Source organism: Cupressus sempervirens, chromosome 10 (assembly GCF_028749045.1).
Source record: "Cupressus sempervirens isolate cs-2001-9-10 chromosome 10, ASM2874904v1, whole genome shotgun sequence".
NCBI classification, from domain to species: domain Eukaryota; kingdom Viridiplantae; phylum Streptophyta; class Pinopsida; order Cupressales; family Cupressaceae; genus Cupressus; species Cupressus sempervirens.
In genome coordinates this window covers 181,557,957-181,572,623 of record NC_143127.1, presented here as the reverse complement: position 1 = coordinate 181,572,623, position 14,667 = coordinate 181,557,957, and the positions used below count along the sequence as shown (strand labels likewise).

General features: G+C 36.2%; 1 protein-coding gene across 1 annotated transcript; it reads left to right on the top strand.

Annotated features, from left to right (window-relative positions):
• The first annotated feature begins 1,236 nt into the window (after positions 1-1,236).
• GPDHC1 (6-phosphogluconate dehydrogenase family protein) lies at positions 1,237-14,108 on the top strand. Its single transcript, XM_089804050.1, has 6 exons — positions 1,237-1,545; positions 3,748-4,324; positions 4,800-5,021; positions 6,483-6,730; positions 6,867-7,006; positions 13,448-14,108. The coding sequence occupies exons 1-6, from the start codon at positions 1,417-1,419 to the stop codon at positions 13,572-13,574; spliced, it is 1,443 nt and encodes a 480-aa protein (XP_089660176.1). The 5' UTR covers positions 1,237-1,416; the 3' UTR covers positions 13,575-14,108.
• The last annotated feature ends 559 nt before the right edge of the window (positions 14,109-14,667 follow it).

The window sequence follows — 14,667 nt, the reverse complement described above, 5'->3', positions numbered from 1 at the left end:
TTTAATATAGAATGTATATAGATTGACAAATGTATGGGTTACTAGTTATGTAGCATAGTGCTTTTTGAGCTGTGAGTTAGTAACAGAGGTCTTTTGTTGGTTTGAATATCTCTACAAATTTTGAGTAGCAAAATGGTTTGGTTTTAAGTAATGGTTCTCTCTTACTAGAATTATATGGCACTTACAAGTTAACATATGTAATTACTGTCTTTTAGAAGTAATATTAAGAAAATTGACCTTTAGAAACTATCAAATTATTACAAAAAAGCTATACACAAAGATATTACATTATATCAAATAAAAAAATTATAAAGAACAAAAAAAAAAGCAAATTAGAAGCACGATTATTAAACCATGCTGAAAGATGAGACATTGATAAGTAGGAGATGATTTCCACAGCTAGTCAAATTGTGATGTGAATATCAGGATTTAACTGTGTGATTTTTGAGTCAAACTCGATGACCCATGTTTCATGAGTAGTGATTCAACATGAATCCATCTCTCATGAGAATAAATGGAACACTTAGCACTCATTGGATCTAGGTGATGCTCACAGGGGTGAAGCACCGGGACTTCCCGGGAGGTCACCCATCCCAGTACTACTCCAGCTTGAGCGCGCTTAACTACGGAGTTTCCTCCACAGTTAAACCCAAAGCTTGCAACAAAGATGAGACATTGTTTATGAAAAGATGAGAAAATTGAAAAGTGATATTAAAATAAATAAATAAATAAAAGCTTTGAAAAACAAATTCTACAATCTTCTCGTTAAATATCTTGTGTATTCTATTTCTATTCCACCTGACTAGCCATCTACTCAACCGGCCACACGACGTCCACACGGCAAATCTACTCCGTTCTGAAAAGCCGTCCAAAGCGGTCGATGGAGACGAAACACTCCTTTTTTTGTCTTTTGCCACCCGTCCCCGCATAAATTCTACAAATTCATACCATAATGATGCCTCATGTGCTCTTTATTTCTATTTACTTCACAGGAAGACACAAGGACTACATCTGGAAACGCGTGAAGGGAAAAAGCCTTAATCGGAGCAATTTACAAGAAAAATGAAATAAAATTCAGACAAAACTCTTCGGTCTAATCAAAGAAGAAAAGTGAATTTCGCAGGACATTAGGAAACAAATTGGAATTGTATTCCTCGGGGCATCCGCCGGTCGCTTTAAGATTGCCACGCAACGTCTAGACACTATTTAAAGTGCAGTTGAGGTTGGTGAGAAATTAAGTTCACTTCCTATTAATTTTCTCTTTCTGTGAGTACTCTCTCTCTACAAAGGAAGAGAGGAGGCCCAGTGCATGAGCACGAAACTGCCAGTGTTCAGAGCCAGAGATTTTGCGTTTCTCCGCTCGCAGATTCGAAACCCCTCGAGGTTTTCAACAGTTTGCGATTTTGAAATTATAGAATGGCAAATGAATTGGAAGCTAATGGGCACGTAAACGGACATCATTCTTATAATTCTTCTCCAAATGGAACAACGGCGGACAGCAATGGCGAAGCAGGGCACGCTAAGACCAGCGTTGCAGAAGATAAGGTACGAGGCAAAAACGATCTTTATTTTTTAATAGTTTTAGTCATTTATAAAAGAACATGTTTCTTTACCGCGGGATCCTGCGTTTTTGGCTTTGGTGTCCAAGGAGTTGAGAAACAACGGAGGGTTTGTGGTTTGCCTCGTGGTGCGTTTTGCATCAAAAACTGTAAATTTGCTGGTATTTTTCATGGAGGCGTATGTTAAGCTACTTAATTTTACACGTAATATACTCAAATTTAATACTTAATACGCGGCTTAGCGATTTAAACCTTACGTCTTTTCTCTTGTTTCGAAATTTTTTCGGTTTATCGATTCAGTTCATCTGCACATACTTATCTACAGAGGCATTATGTTTGGCCTCTTTCTTGTTTCTAAAGGCGTCTAGGCGGAAAATATTTTGTAACGCCTTAGTGTAACATATGAGAACTGTAAAATTCCTGAATATGAGAAATTTGAAATAACTGTGTAATTTGAGAAAAAACAAATTTACATGATCAGACAAAAAAATAGTTATAATTTGCAAACTACTTTTTCAAATTTTGAAAAACGTACGTGTAGTGTGATAAAAAAATTATGTACCTGTACAAAATGGAGGGATATAGGGCACATGATCTAGGTTAATTCTGTGAATGTTGGGTAATTATGTATTCATTATCCTTTGTTGGAGACGCTCCCCACTTAGCTGTGAATAGCTATGTGTGGTCATAATTTGAATTCGCTATTCTAGGTTATCTTATTTATTTTGTAATTTTGTCTAATATCGTTATGTAAGTGCATCATAGGTGTAGGAGCTCTGTTTTGCCAAGTCAATTCGCGTAGGCGATCTACTGAGTTTCGTTGTTTTATTTATTTGCTTTATTGTAAACTTTATTACTGGATATATCCGGATGATTGCGCCTACTATCCGCAGCAAATGAAATTACAGTTTATAAAGAATCCCTGTTCCTTTACAGGTAGTAAACTGATTTTAATGTTACAGTAGTGGGTTATACCTCTACATGTTTGCACGTATGTTTTATTGATGCCTAACATCATTTTATAGCAACCTTTAGAGGAAATATTATGCATCAGGGACAGAGAAGCACTGTCCTCCGCCAGAAAGATTGCTAGGTTTTCTGAGTTTGATTTGATGGGTTATGAAATTATAAGACCATAGATATGTTGACTGCAAATTACTATTGATTCTGATTAACATCATTACCTAGTGGACATTGGACAGCTTCAAAACATAGATTTTAAGATAAAAATATAAATGGAGAAAAGTTCCCTCCCGGTACTGAGTTTGATTATCTAGGTTAGTTTTCTGATTGCTAGTCTATGACTGTTGAGATTCGAGTAATAGTGCTTAATATATCTATGTAATGAACAGTTTAAAAGAAACTAATTGCATTATAAGTAGAGGAGCTCTGTCATTGATCAGGAATTTCGCCTGTTGATGTACTGACCTAACTGTTATTTTTCATTATAGGGGCAGGTGCTCCACTGTTATGACCACATGTGTAATTATGGTCAATTATATTTTATAGAAAAAAGAGGATATATTTTCCATTATTAGTTGAGGTCGGTCTTTTACTGCCTAGCTATCTGCTGAATCTTATTGTTGAACTTTAGTTTGTGACAACAAATGTATAGTGTAATTGACAAATTGTAGCTGGAATTGTATAGGGTATGGTTTGAAAGGAAATATTCTTTATTAAACGTGAAGGAATATGGGGATAACTTAAATGGACATTTAATGCTATCAGATTTCCAAAATCCATAATAGTTATACCGAGTTTCTGGTTTATATTGTGTAAAGATTTTTTCATCAACGTTTTGAATCACACTACGTGATCCATCATCAGGATGAGAGAGCAAGAGGTGTAAAACAATGGTTTTACACCTCTTGCTCTCTCATCCTGATGATGGATGGTTTTACACCTCTTGCTCTCTCATCCTGATGATGGATCACCTAGTGTGATTCGAAACGTTGATGAAAAAATCTTTACACAATCTAATCCAGAAACTCAGTATAACTAAACGGACATTTTTTTGTTAAATCCAAAAGTTGAAGGAATTCTGCACTTATCTGACCGGTGCTTTGTGGAACTTGATAGTTTAAATTATTTGTATAATGGTATAGGCTATAAATGCAAAGATCTGTTTAATGTGCGATGTGCATAATGAATACTCTCATTAAAGTTTAAAGTTTTAAACTGATTACAGTTGGAGGAGTTCCGTCGCTTGCTGGGGAAATCTTCTGGTGATGTGCTGAAGATTGTTGGAGTTGGTGCTGGTGCATGGGGCAGTGTGTTTGCAGCTCTCTTGAATGATGCATATGGTTGCTTCCGTGAAAAAGTTCAGGTCAGGATATGGCGGAGGGCTGGGCGGACGGTAGATCGAGCCACAGCAGAGCACTTGTTTGAGGTAATCAACTCTCGGGAAGATGTCCTACGACGCCTCATTAGGCGTTGTGCATACCTCAAATATGTTGAAGCCAGGCTTGGTGACCGTATTTTGTATGCAGACGAGATTCTAAAGGATGGATTTTGTCTGAACATGATTGATACACCACTATGCCCTCTCAAGGTTGTGACAAACTTACAGGAGGCTGTCTGGGATGCTGACGTTGTAATAAATGGACTTCCTTCAACTGAGACAAAAGAAGTTTTTGAGGAAATCAGTAGATATTGGAAGGAAAGGAGGACCATGCCTATTATAATTTCACTTGCTAAGGGGGTTGAAGCAGCTTTGACTCCAGTTCCACACATTATTACTCCTACTCAGATGATTCATCGTGCCAGTAAGCTACCAATATTTTTTTTCCAATTCTGAATATGCTGCCTCTTTTAATTTTTTTTAATCATTCTTAGCTTCTCTCCCTCTCTAATTAAATGGATTTTGTCTTTTGCAATTTCTGTTCATCTATCAACATCCACACTTTTTTTGAGATTTAGAAAACCCAGGAATTCTTATTTAATATCAAGTTCTTAGTTTCTTAAGTTTGATGATTATATAAATTGCTTTGTTGATTTCCGATTTTATGCATGTTTATATAAAAATTGGCAATTTTTCCAAATGATACTCGTCCGTAAAAATGAGGCAGATTTTCCAGGATTTCTTGTTCTTTCTACAGTTAAAATAAAAGTTTGTGCTATACTCTTTGGTTTTCTTCATATTGGAGCCATATTCGTTTGATATATGATTTTCATTTGAGTTTTATTTCTTTGTGAATTTTGTACTTATTTTTAAATACTTGAATATTTTTTACCTGACAGCTGGAGTACCGATTGAGAACATACTTTATTTGGGAGGACCAAATATAGCATCAGAAATATACAACAAGGAATATGCCAATGCTCGAATATGTGGATCCGACAAATGGAGAAAGGCTTTAGCAGAGTTCCTACGACAGCCTCATTTTATTGTTTGGGATAACAATGATCTTGTTACCCATGAAGTTATGGGTGGTTTGAAGAATGTCTATGCCATTGGTGCTGGTAAGTTTATCATTTCTTATATTATTTCTCTTGAAGTGCATTGGGTTGCAATTGGTAACAAAGTTGCAAACATAATGGCCTTTTGTTATGTGCAAATGCTTGGCCATCATCTTGGCATGTGAGTGCATCTTCTGTAGCAAATAATTTGTTCTCTCAGGATTACCAATGCTGAATCTACCAGTCAAACTTAACTAAATTACTGCGAAGGCATCATAATTTTTAGTCGCACACAAACATAAACATGTGGTAGTCCCTTAAAAGTCAAGGGAAGTAGGCACAAGGAGAATTTAATGTCTATGATTAATGGACTGGCCCTGGTTATGTGCCAATCAACAAATGAGGCTTGAACTTGTGGGAGCAGAATAAAATATAGGGTGGATACTGGGAAAGTTCTGAATCTCGGATTCGTACATTGTAAATTAGTAAATACTCACATGGATCTTATAGTTACAATTGCTACATCCAATGGTTATGAGGTTTCTTAATAAATTTATATGTAGTATAAAATTCACTTTTCTTGAGTTTTACTTCTCTTGCGGGTTTTACAAAGTCAAAACAGACACAGACACTTTTCTAAGCAAGGCATCACTGGAATGCATGTAAGGAAGGTGCACATCATCTGATCAGTGCTAAACGAGAACAAATTTCTGGTTTTAGAAAAACATAATAATTCTCTAATGCTAAGGGCCTAGTTCATCCCTGCAGAGTTCAGACCTCTAAATCATGGAAAGGCCCAAGAGAAGAATATATATTGTGTCATCAGAAACTTGCTAACAGCTAACCTGCTTTGCCAAAAAGTATAAATCTTGCTTTTTCCTCTGTTTTATTCTAGATGTAACATTATATCTTATTTTATGGTCACTTTTTAATCTTCATAATAAATATTGAAATGCTAATGATTTCTGAATTTTTTTTATTCTTTTTATTAGAACCACTTTTGATCAACAGGTACATAATTACATTTTTATGGATTACATATGATGGCAGCATGTCTGCTGGGGTTTTGAATATAGGTTCATTGCAGTGCTACACCACAGCCTTATGGGCAATTTCCAAATAGTCTTTTGCATATTGTTTCTATTCTGTAGATTTTCATTTCTTTAATACTTTCCTTTATTCCTAATATGACGGATAGTTACATTTTTTGCTTCTTTTATCATCATTTAGCCTGCATATCAAAGAGCTAGTAACAAATATGAGGGTTCTTTGAATCCTACATATTCTTCAAGACTATTTCATATTTGATTTCTTAATTTTGACTTGGCTGTGGAGTTAGTATCACTTTACCTCAATGCCTAAACAATTTCTAAGGGTGTCTGGATACATCTTATGGTTTTGTGGTGCAATATTCAAACTAAAAAAATGTTTTCTTTCTGCATAGTTTAGAAGTAGGTGAGTTATATGCTACATCTGAGGTCTGGCTGCCGGTGGATTTTTTATTTGTGTTTTGTTGTGTGGCAGGCATGGTTGCAGCTTTGACAAATGAAAGTGCAACTAGTAAATCAGTCTATTTTGCCCATTGCACCTCAGAAATGATATTTATAACTCATCTGCTTTCTGAACAACCTGAAAAATTGGCTGGCCCTTTGCTAGCTGATACATATGTTACATTGTTGAAGGGACGCAATGCATGGTACGGGCAGATGTTAGCCAAAGGGGAATTGAGGCCAGATATGGGTGACAGCATCAAAGGCAAGGGAATGATTCAGGTAATGATATTATGGCTTTAATAGTGATTTCCATTTCCCACATGATATACATGATTCTATATTAGATAATTCATTTTAAGGTTTGTCACCTGTTGTATGTGTTGAAGTAGAACTTTTTTATTTTGAATCTTCACAGGGTGTTTCAGCTGTAGGGGCATTTTATGAGTTGCTTAGCCAACCAAGCTTAAGCTTCATGCTCCCTGATGGTGACAAACCTGTAGCTCCAGTGGAGTTGTGCCCCATTTTGAAGACACTCTATAGCATATTGATTTCAAGGTAAGCTTTACGCCTTGCTTGTGAAATAGAAAAAATGACATTTGAAAGAGAAATGAAGCCAGGAGAGGGAAAGCAAAAGTTTTAAATGTTCTTAAAAGATCGATGAGTCATTTTTGGCATGTTTGTAGAGTTCTCTCCATATTTCATAATGTTTCGATCTTTGTCTCCTTATTTATTTTTCTTGGAAGAGCATTCTATGAACATCAAACATCTTGATTTCACATTTTCCCTGAAAACATTACTTCAAAACTAGTGAAGATTAGATTATGAATTTCAGCATAAATTTGAATGGGGAAACAGTGTATGGCTGGGTGCAGGATAGCAATTATGCCTGTAAATCTTGTTGGCAGGTCTCATCACATGAGAGGCCTCCTTGGTGCCAAGTGAGCTATATTCTAAAAGAGAGAGAAAGCACTTGGAATTTGAAAATTTGTGACTACAAAACCAAGTTTTGAAATAGAAACTGAAACTTAAAACAAAATGAGTCTTTTGCTTATGCTGAATATTCTTTTGGTGATGCTGATTTCCCCTACCTTAATATGCTTTTGCATCAGAGGGGCTAGATTGGTGGTCATGTTTTCTTCTCAGAAGCAAATGTTCTAAATGTAGTGATTATAAATAATGTTCATAATTTTCAAGTGGCAAGGTTTTAGGATTATGGACTCCAGGCCTCAGTGTTTCTTAGTCCATAGTATATTTTCATACATTTTTCCCAACCACAATGTGTGTTTTATCTTTCACATATTTTTAAGATAGGGTCATGCTTTGGGTAACCCTAGGAAGATTGACAGCTCACTGGGCATAAAGAATTTTGCACTTCAAGACCAAAACATATGCACCATTGTTTACCATTTGCTCTATAGGCAGTCTGCGTGTGTCATTATGATTAAACTATTTCATCACACATACTTCTGGGGTTGTTTAGTTAGTCAAGTCTATGCATGTTGAAGGCCCTCTGCTTACCATATGTGCATTTAAAACTTTGTTTATTACACCATGATCACGTGTTCATAAAATACCTGTGGACATATAATATATTAATATCTCTTACTGTCCATTTAATTGTCTGGTGTGCTGCATGAACAATAACCTCTTCACAGTTGAGGGCACTTGCACCAGACAAATCATGCCTTTCATCAAATGATTGGTCCTCTGTGGCACTATTGTTTATCAAAAAAGAAGCCATCAAAATATCCCAAATCGTATGTATGAGTAATATGATCAAGGCCAAGGGTGCCTTTAAAAGCCAACAAAAGAGTAAATTTCTATGATAATAAAGAGGCTCGCTGGGCATAAATGATAAAACAATTAATAACCTATTTACACACCACAAATGAGAATTAGAAACCAACATACGCCTTTCATTTCCTCCTTTTAGGGTTAAGGATGTCAAATCTTAATAAACTTCGCAAAAAGACGTCCCTTAAATGATGTCCACGGGTCCTAGTTCGTCAATGTTTGTGCTTGGTTTGACATGTTTGTGCATGGTTCCCTCAGAATCGATCTGACAGCCAAAAAATTCAAACTGGGTCCTTCATTTTTGAACCCTGCCCGGACTAGCAGGCGAACTGGACGAGGACCATGTACCAGTTCGTACCCAGGCATGGTCCAGAGGGGTTAGGGGCGTAACAGGGTGACTAAGCATATATTCTTTAGACCTGGCAGTAAAAAAGAACTGGGCTATGTTGTGATAAATTTATGCCCAATTAAACTGTAGATAGTCTTATGCCAATGGCTTTTGATTGAATGCTATACTGTATCCATGTTGACTGGCCGGTTATGGCTGTCACATTTTATGTCACTGTGGAAAATGGGAGAGGGCTTTTGACAGTATAACATATACATGGCTGTATGCAGCATAGCAAGCCCAGGGGAAAATGCCATATTGGTGAAGTCAAACCTTGAACCTGTACTGGCAATTAGGTGTGCGTGAAATAACTAATAATGGGAGTTTCCTTCCCTGTTGGAGCTTATTTTCCATTTTATGCATGGTTAAGATGTTAATGATTCTTGTGATTTTGTGATGAACATAAATTTGTTGTGATGGTTCGGCGAAGACCTGGAAATCATGTGTGCCTCTTATGACCACTGAACTGTTTAAAATTTAAGGCCTTTTTGATACATCATCCTCACATTTCAAAAGGGATTTTCGTTTGTCTAGCTTCTCTGATCTAATGCATCTGCTGAGATTATTAGCTTGTGCTCCCTTGTAGGTATTAGACTATTAACTACCAGAGGCAGTTTGACCTCCTTATATTAATCGGGAGATGCAGCCAACGGGGGTGCAACTGCAAACCACAGGTGCTCTTGAGAGAATATATCTTCACACTTTCTTGACAATAGACTAAACACAGTGCACTTGAGCAAGTGTGACCTAACCCACCCTGATCATTTTTTTTGTTCTGCTCCAATGTTCTCTACGTTTCTTCTTTTATGTGGTTCCTGTTGTTGACATTGTCTCCATTGATCTGGATGTATCTATTGATTTTTACCATGCACTTGTTTTACTTCGAATTTGATATTTGCATTAATATTTAGGGACTTCAGATTTTCCATGTTGCTGCTTATTTTGAGACTTCTTTAAAATCAAACACTTTCTGTAAGGCCAATTGGAAGTTATCAAGTATGCTAAAAACTGGAAATAAATTCCAGTGAAAAGAAATTTTTTGTTGGGATGATTGACTTTATTGATCAAAGGGCTCAGCTTTGCTTCTCTAATCACATTGAGGTGGAGTTTTTGCTTTCTCCAGTGGCTTGTAACCTTTATCAGCTGTGTTCTTTTTTGCTATTGTGTGTACAATGGTCACCTTGGTGCTTCTGTTCATTCTTGTTATCTTATAATAGGAGTCTCTCACAGTCCATAAAACTTAGTGTGTGGATAATTGTGTCCATCACCTGCATGCCACTGGCTACATTGTGTGCATTGTACTGGTGAAAGTGGACCCAGCCCTGCAGATAGTTTTTCCCCCTTCATCATTTGCAGGCATAGGGGAATAGTTGGCTGTCTCTATGATATACCTGAATCACTTCTGTTTGTTATGGTAAATCAATGTTGTTGTAGTTATATATATTTGCAAAGATGATGCTTCTAAAAGAAACAATTGTGAACCAATGATAGAAAAAGAAACTACCTAGTAATCTAAAGATTAACTAAGATAACTATTAATTAAACATTACAATATTGTAATACCCTCCCTTAATGATCATTGTCTATCTGCTGTCTTTTGGGCACAAATTCTTCAAAACATTCTACTTTTGTTTAGATCCTCTTTGGATCTGCAAAACGTTACTGACCAAGAAGCCAAAATCCGTTTTGGCAACAAGAGACAAGAGACTGCCACTGAATTTGCCATTGGGATGAGTCTGCCAACAATCCAGGCACAGATCCGATCTGAATCTGGATCTGGCCTCTAGGGCACGAATCCGGTAACTAAGGAATCGACATAACATCCAATAAAAATTCTTCACAAAACAACCAACCTGATGTTGAATAACAAAGATGCTCTTCCCTGGAGACAAAGACAAACATTGGGAACAACTAGCGTGATTTTGAGGGAAAAACAAGCAAACCCTCCAAACTTTGCAGCTGAGCATGATGCCCCAAAATAGATTGTAAAAAACCATGATTTTTTAGGAGTAAAATTGGAAAACTAGACACGATTTTTGAGGTGAAAAATTGATCAAAATCAGACAATAGAAACTAAGAGAATTATCAGAGAATACAAAGCTTTGTTTTTGAGGAAAAAACTATAAAACCCAACTTATAATTTTTGAGGGAAAAATTTCAAGCCCATTAGGTAATTTTTGAGGAAAAAATAAAAAACCCACTAGATAATTTTTGAGGAAAAAAATATTAAAATCCAATAGATAGTTTTTGAGGAAAAAATTACTAAAACCCAACAGATAATTCTTGAAGAAATAATTATTAAAACCCATCAAAGAAACCTTCATGCAACAAAAGACGAGACTTAGCATTGCAAAACAACACATGGAAGAGCATGCAACTCACAAAAACACATGCAAGTACATGCAATCTTGGAAAATCAGATACTTCTTGCTCAAACCAAGAAATCGTGTGATCAAAACCCTCGAGCATGGTTGCAATTTTCAGCGAAAATCTTCCAAGACAAACCACAAAATTTCATAAAATTTGAGTTTCATTTTAAAATATTGAAAAATAAATTGCTGTAAAAAATACCAGATCAGAAGAGGCTCGGATAAAACTAAAGATTAACTAAGATGACCATTAAAGAAATATTACATTATTCTAATGCCACTTGCTGAGCAAGCTCCTGATTACTGTCACCATGGAGTAGCAATAATCTTATCTATCAGTGGGTCATAAGATTTATTATTCTGGTGATAAACTTAAATGAAAAGGACAGTCTTATGGATAGTCTACATCCTATAGAGTATCGCAGCTCTCTATGTATTGCCCTGGTAAAGTCCTCAACTCCAACCTTCATATGTCGCCTTAGGAGTTGGCTCCTGTATAAGATTTGGTTCTGAGAAGTGAGCAAGTGTTCTCTACTAGACAAACAAAAGCGAAACGTCTTATGGTTAATTTTGTTCAGGTCTAATCTCTGACATATTATACTTAGGCTTGACAGCAGGAAGACCAGGAACCATCTCTTGTTATACGGCTCACTATTTCATGACAGTACATATGCCTGTAAAATAATTAGCTTTTGTAAGATGTGATAAAAGTTGCGAAGGTAAACATTTGCAATTAGGCTACCAAAGTTAGTCCTTAGAACTTATAAACTGACATGGCATGACTATAAGCAAGCTTGAGAACTTTAACAAAGCTTTTGCTTTGCATTCAAGTCTCCATTTGGCTTAAACAAATTAGGTAATCATGGAGGCCTAACATGAGTCACCTGAATTGAGTAGTTTAAACGACTGCTCTAAATGCTCTGATTAGTTGGAGTCAGTCTATGCTTTGGAAATGGAACTATACTTTCCTTTCAATTTACAACGGTCTTCATACAAATAATTACATGGAGGCTCTTGCCATTTTGTATGTTGTGAAGCAAAATTGTGTTCTTGGCTAGAAGTAACATTACTTGTGATTCTAAGGTTTTGGTGATTCTGCTTATGTTTGTTGGCACTTAGCTTTGGTTATTAGACAAATTATATGGTTGTGTGATTCTTAGCAATCAGTTTCTTTTATTCACATTCCTGGAGAGTGGAACTGAGTAGTATAATGTCTGGCCAAGTGGGCTTCTGATCAAATGCAGGGTTGGAATATTGTGGATAGGGGACAAGTATCTTCTTAATTGTCTCACATGTTAGATCATTTAGTGGATAAGATAGGGTTGTGTAGTACTGTTTCTCTGTTGAGTGTTTGGCCCTTCTTGCTTTGTACTCACTTTGTACAGAATAAATTTTTACCCCTATTTTAGTAACGAGGTCTGTAATCAATAAATGCTGCGACCTCTACAAGTGCTGCCATCTAACATTGGCAGGGGGTCTTAGAAGTCCAGCTTTTTCTGGGATGTGAGGATAACGTGGATTGTTGATTGATTAGCCAAGACTTTTAGTATCTTGCGGGAATGAGTTTCCTACAAATGTTTTACTTGACATGGCTTTCACAACATTCTTATTTGATGGATGATATGAATGGTTGACATCTCGATTGAGATGACTTCATCTACATGAATCTCTTAACATTTGTTTGATATATTGAGTCAGGGATCTCCATTTCTGACAGTAGATGACATAATAAGCATGATCAGGAAATGCCATATAGATGATTCACTTGTGGTGTTTGTGAAAAAGAGCTTTAAAAACATGCCACACAAGAGCAACTTGCTAAATGAAAAGTTGACAAAAAGAGTAAAAAAGTCCTTGGAACTGTATTGATGTGACATCGGTTAACATAATTTTTTTCTTTCAGATATCTGGTACTCCCGAGTCCTATTCATTGGATGTTTATGAATTGCTCTGTCAGTTGTGAAAGGGATCTTTTGCATGATATAAACACAAAGATTTTGACAGTTGAACTTGCATATTACGTCAATATGCCATAGCCCAGGATGCTACTAGCTTAGGACATCTAATTAAAAGACACTCAGATGTCTCTTGATGTGCATATGTAGTGTAAACGACAGATCCAACTCTAGGCATTTTGAGACAAATATCTTTTGATCTTTTAGATGGATATATTTAAGATGGTCATGCTAGTTTTACGTGTGGCAAGTATCTGAATGTGGCACTTAATACTCTCTCATTTTTGATATTAGAATAGATTATAAGGAGCCTAAAAGAGAAATGAAACCTGGGTACATGACACAGTATGTCAAACTTTTTGTTTTTGTATTTTGGGCAGCCTTTATGTTTGTAGCATCTGTTTTATTTTTTTATTGCATTATAGTTCATGCATCTTACTATTTGATTCTGGAGCTAGAATTCTAATTTGACTCATTTGTGTCTAATCAGGGATGCCTTGCCACATGCAATCCTTCAAGCATTACGTGACGAGACAATGCATGATCCTCGAGATCGTATTGAAATTGCTCAGAGTCGAGCTTTCTACAGGCCTTCCCTCTTAGGGCAACCCCAGTAACATCAAATTAGTAGTGATCAGCACTACATGAAGGGAATGCAATACTAAGAAACATGTTGGCAATATATGTGATCCTTTCAGCTTCGTTTCACACTGTATAAAGCATATTGGTTTGCATGTATGGAAGCTCGTTATGGTAGTATTACAGTGTGTTTGCGGAGGGGAATTTTGGAAGATTTCATTAATTATATTATTTGACTTTAGTCCAAGGTGTTGCTGATAGGTGGAAAAGGTTGGAGTTTCACCTGGTTTATTTACAAAGGAGAGAATGCAGGTAGTTCTGCTATAGCCTTGCAAGGATGCTAAAGATAGTAGTGCAAGGTAGTACATCTTTGTTAGTTGAACAATTGTATAACTCATATTTCAATGTGGCGAAAGGCTTTCATAGATCAAAAAGTTTTGAAAGCATTGCTGCCATTGTGTAGTAGACAGGAGTACTGTAACAACTTACTAAAATTAGCACCCGTCTTTGGAATGTGTAATTTAATTATCATATTGATATTTAAATGGTCACAGCGCAAGTTTGAACATTCATATTTCTTTCTCGAGTCTGACTATTTTTTATGGCTACAATATACGTTTGCATTTGATCTCCTAATGCAATATTTAACATTTACTCAATGAGAGTGCTTGTTCCTTTCTTGTTTCTTTATATCTGTTATGCCTCCCGAACTTTTATTTACCTTGGCAAAGTATAGTGCACCAAAATTATACAAACTATAATTCCTTTTTACATAGTGGAAGGGAGGCAAGGAATTTATATGGAACTCGAGGACATGAAGTACTCTTCAGATCATTTTCATGCTAGACATGTTATTTAGTGTAGGCAATAGTGTCCACAAAGATCACAATAAAGTTTCATCTATCTAAATGAAAACCATAATTACAAATGTCCAAGAATGTGAAGTACAATCTTTATATCATCTTCATGCTAGCTAGGCTCGTCATTGATTACATGAAGATAGCAATTAAAGATTCATTTACATACATGAGAAGCAAAGTGACAAGAGGAAAAGATTGCAGAGCGATTTGAGGCCATGTTGAAAAGGCTCCAAGCACGATGTCAAGTGGAGAATCTATGTTGAATATGTTT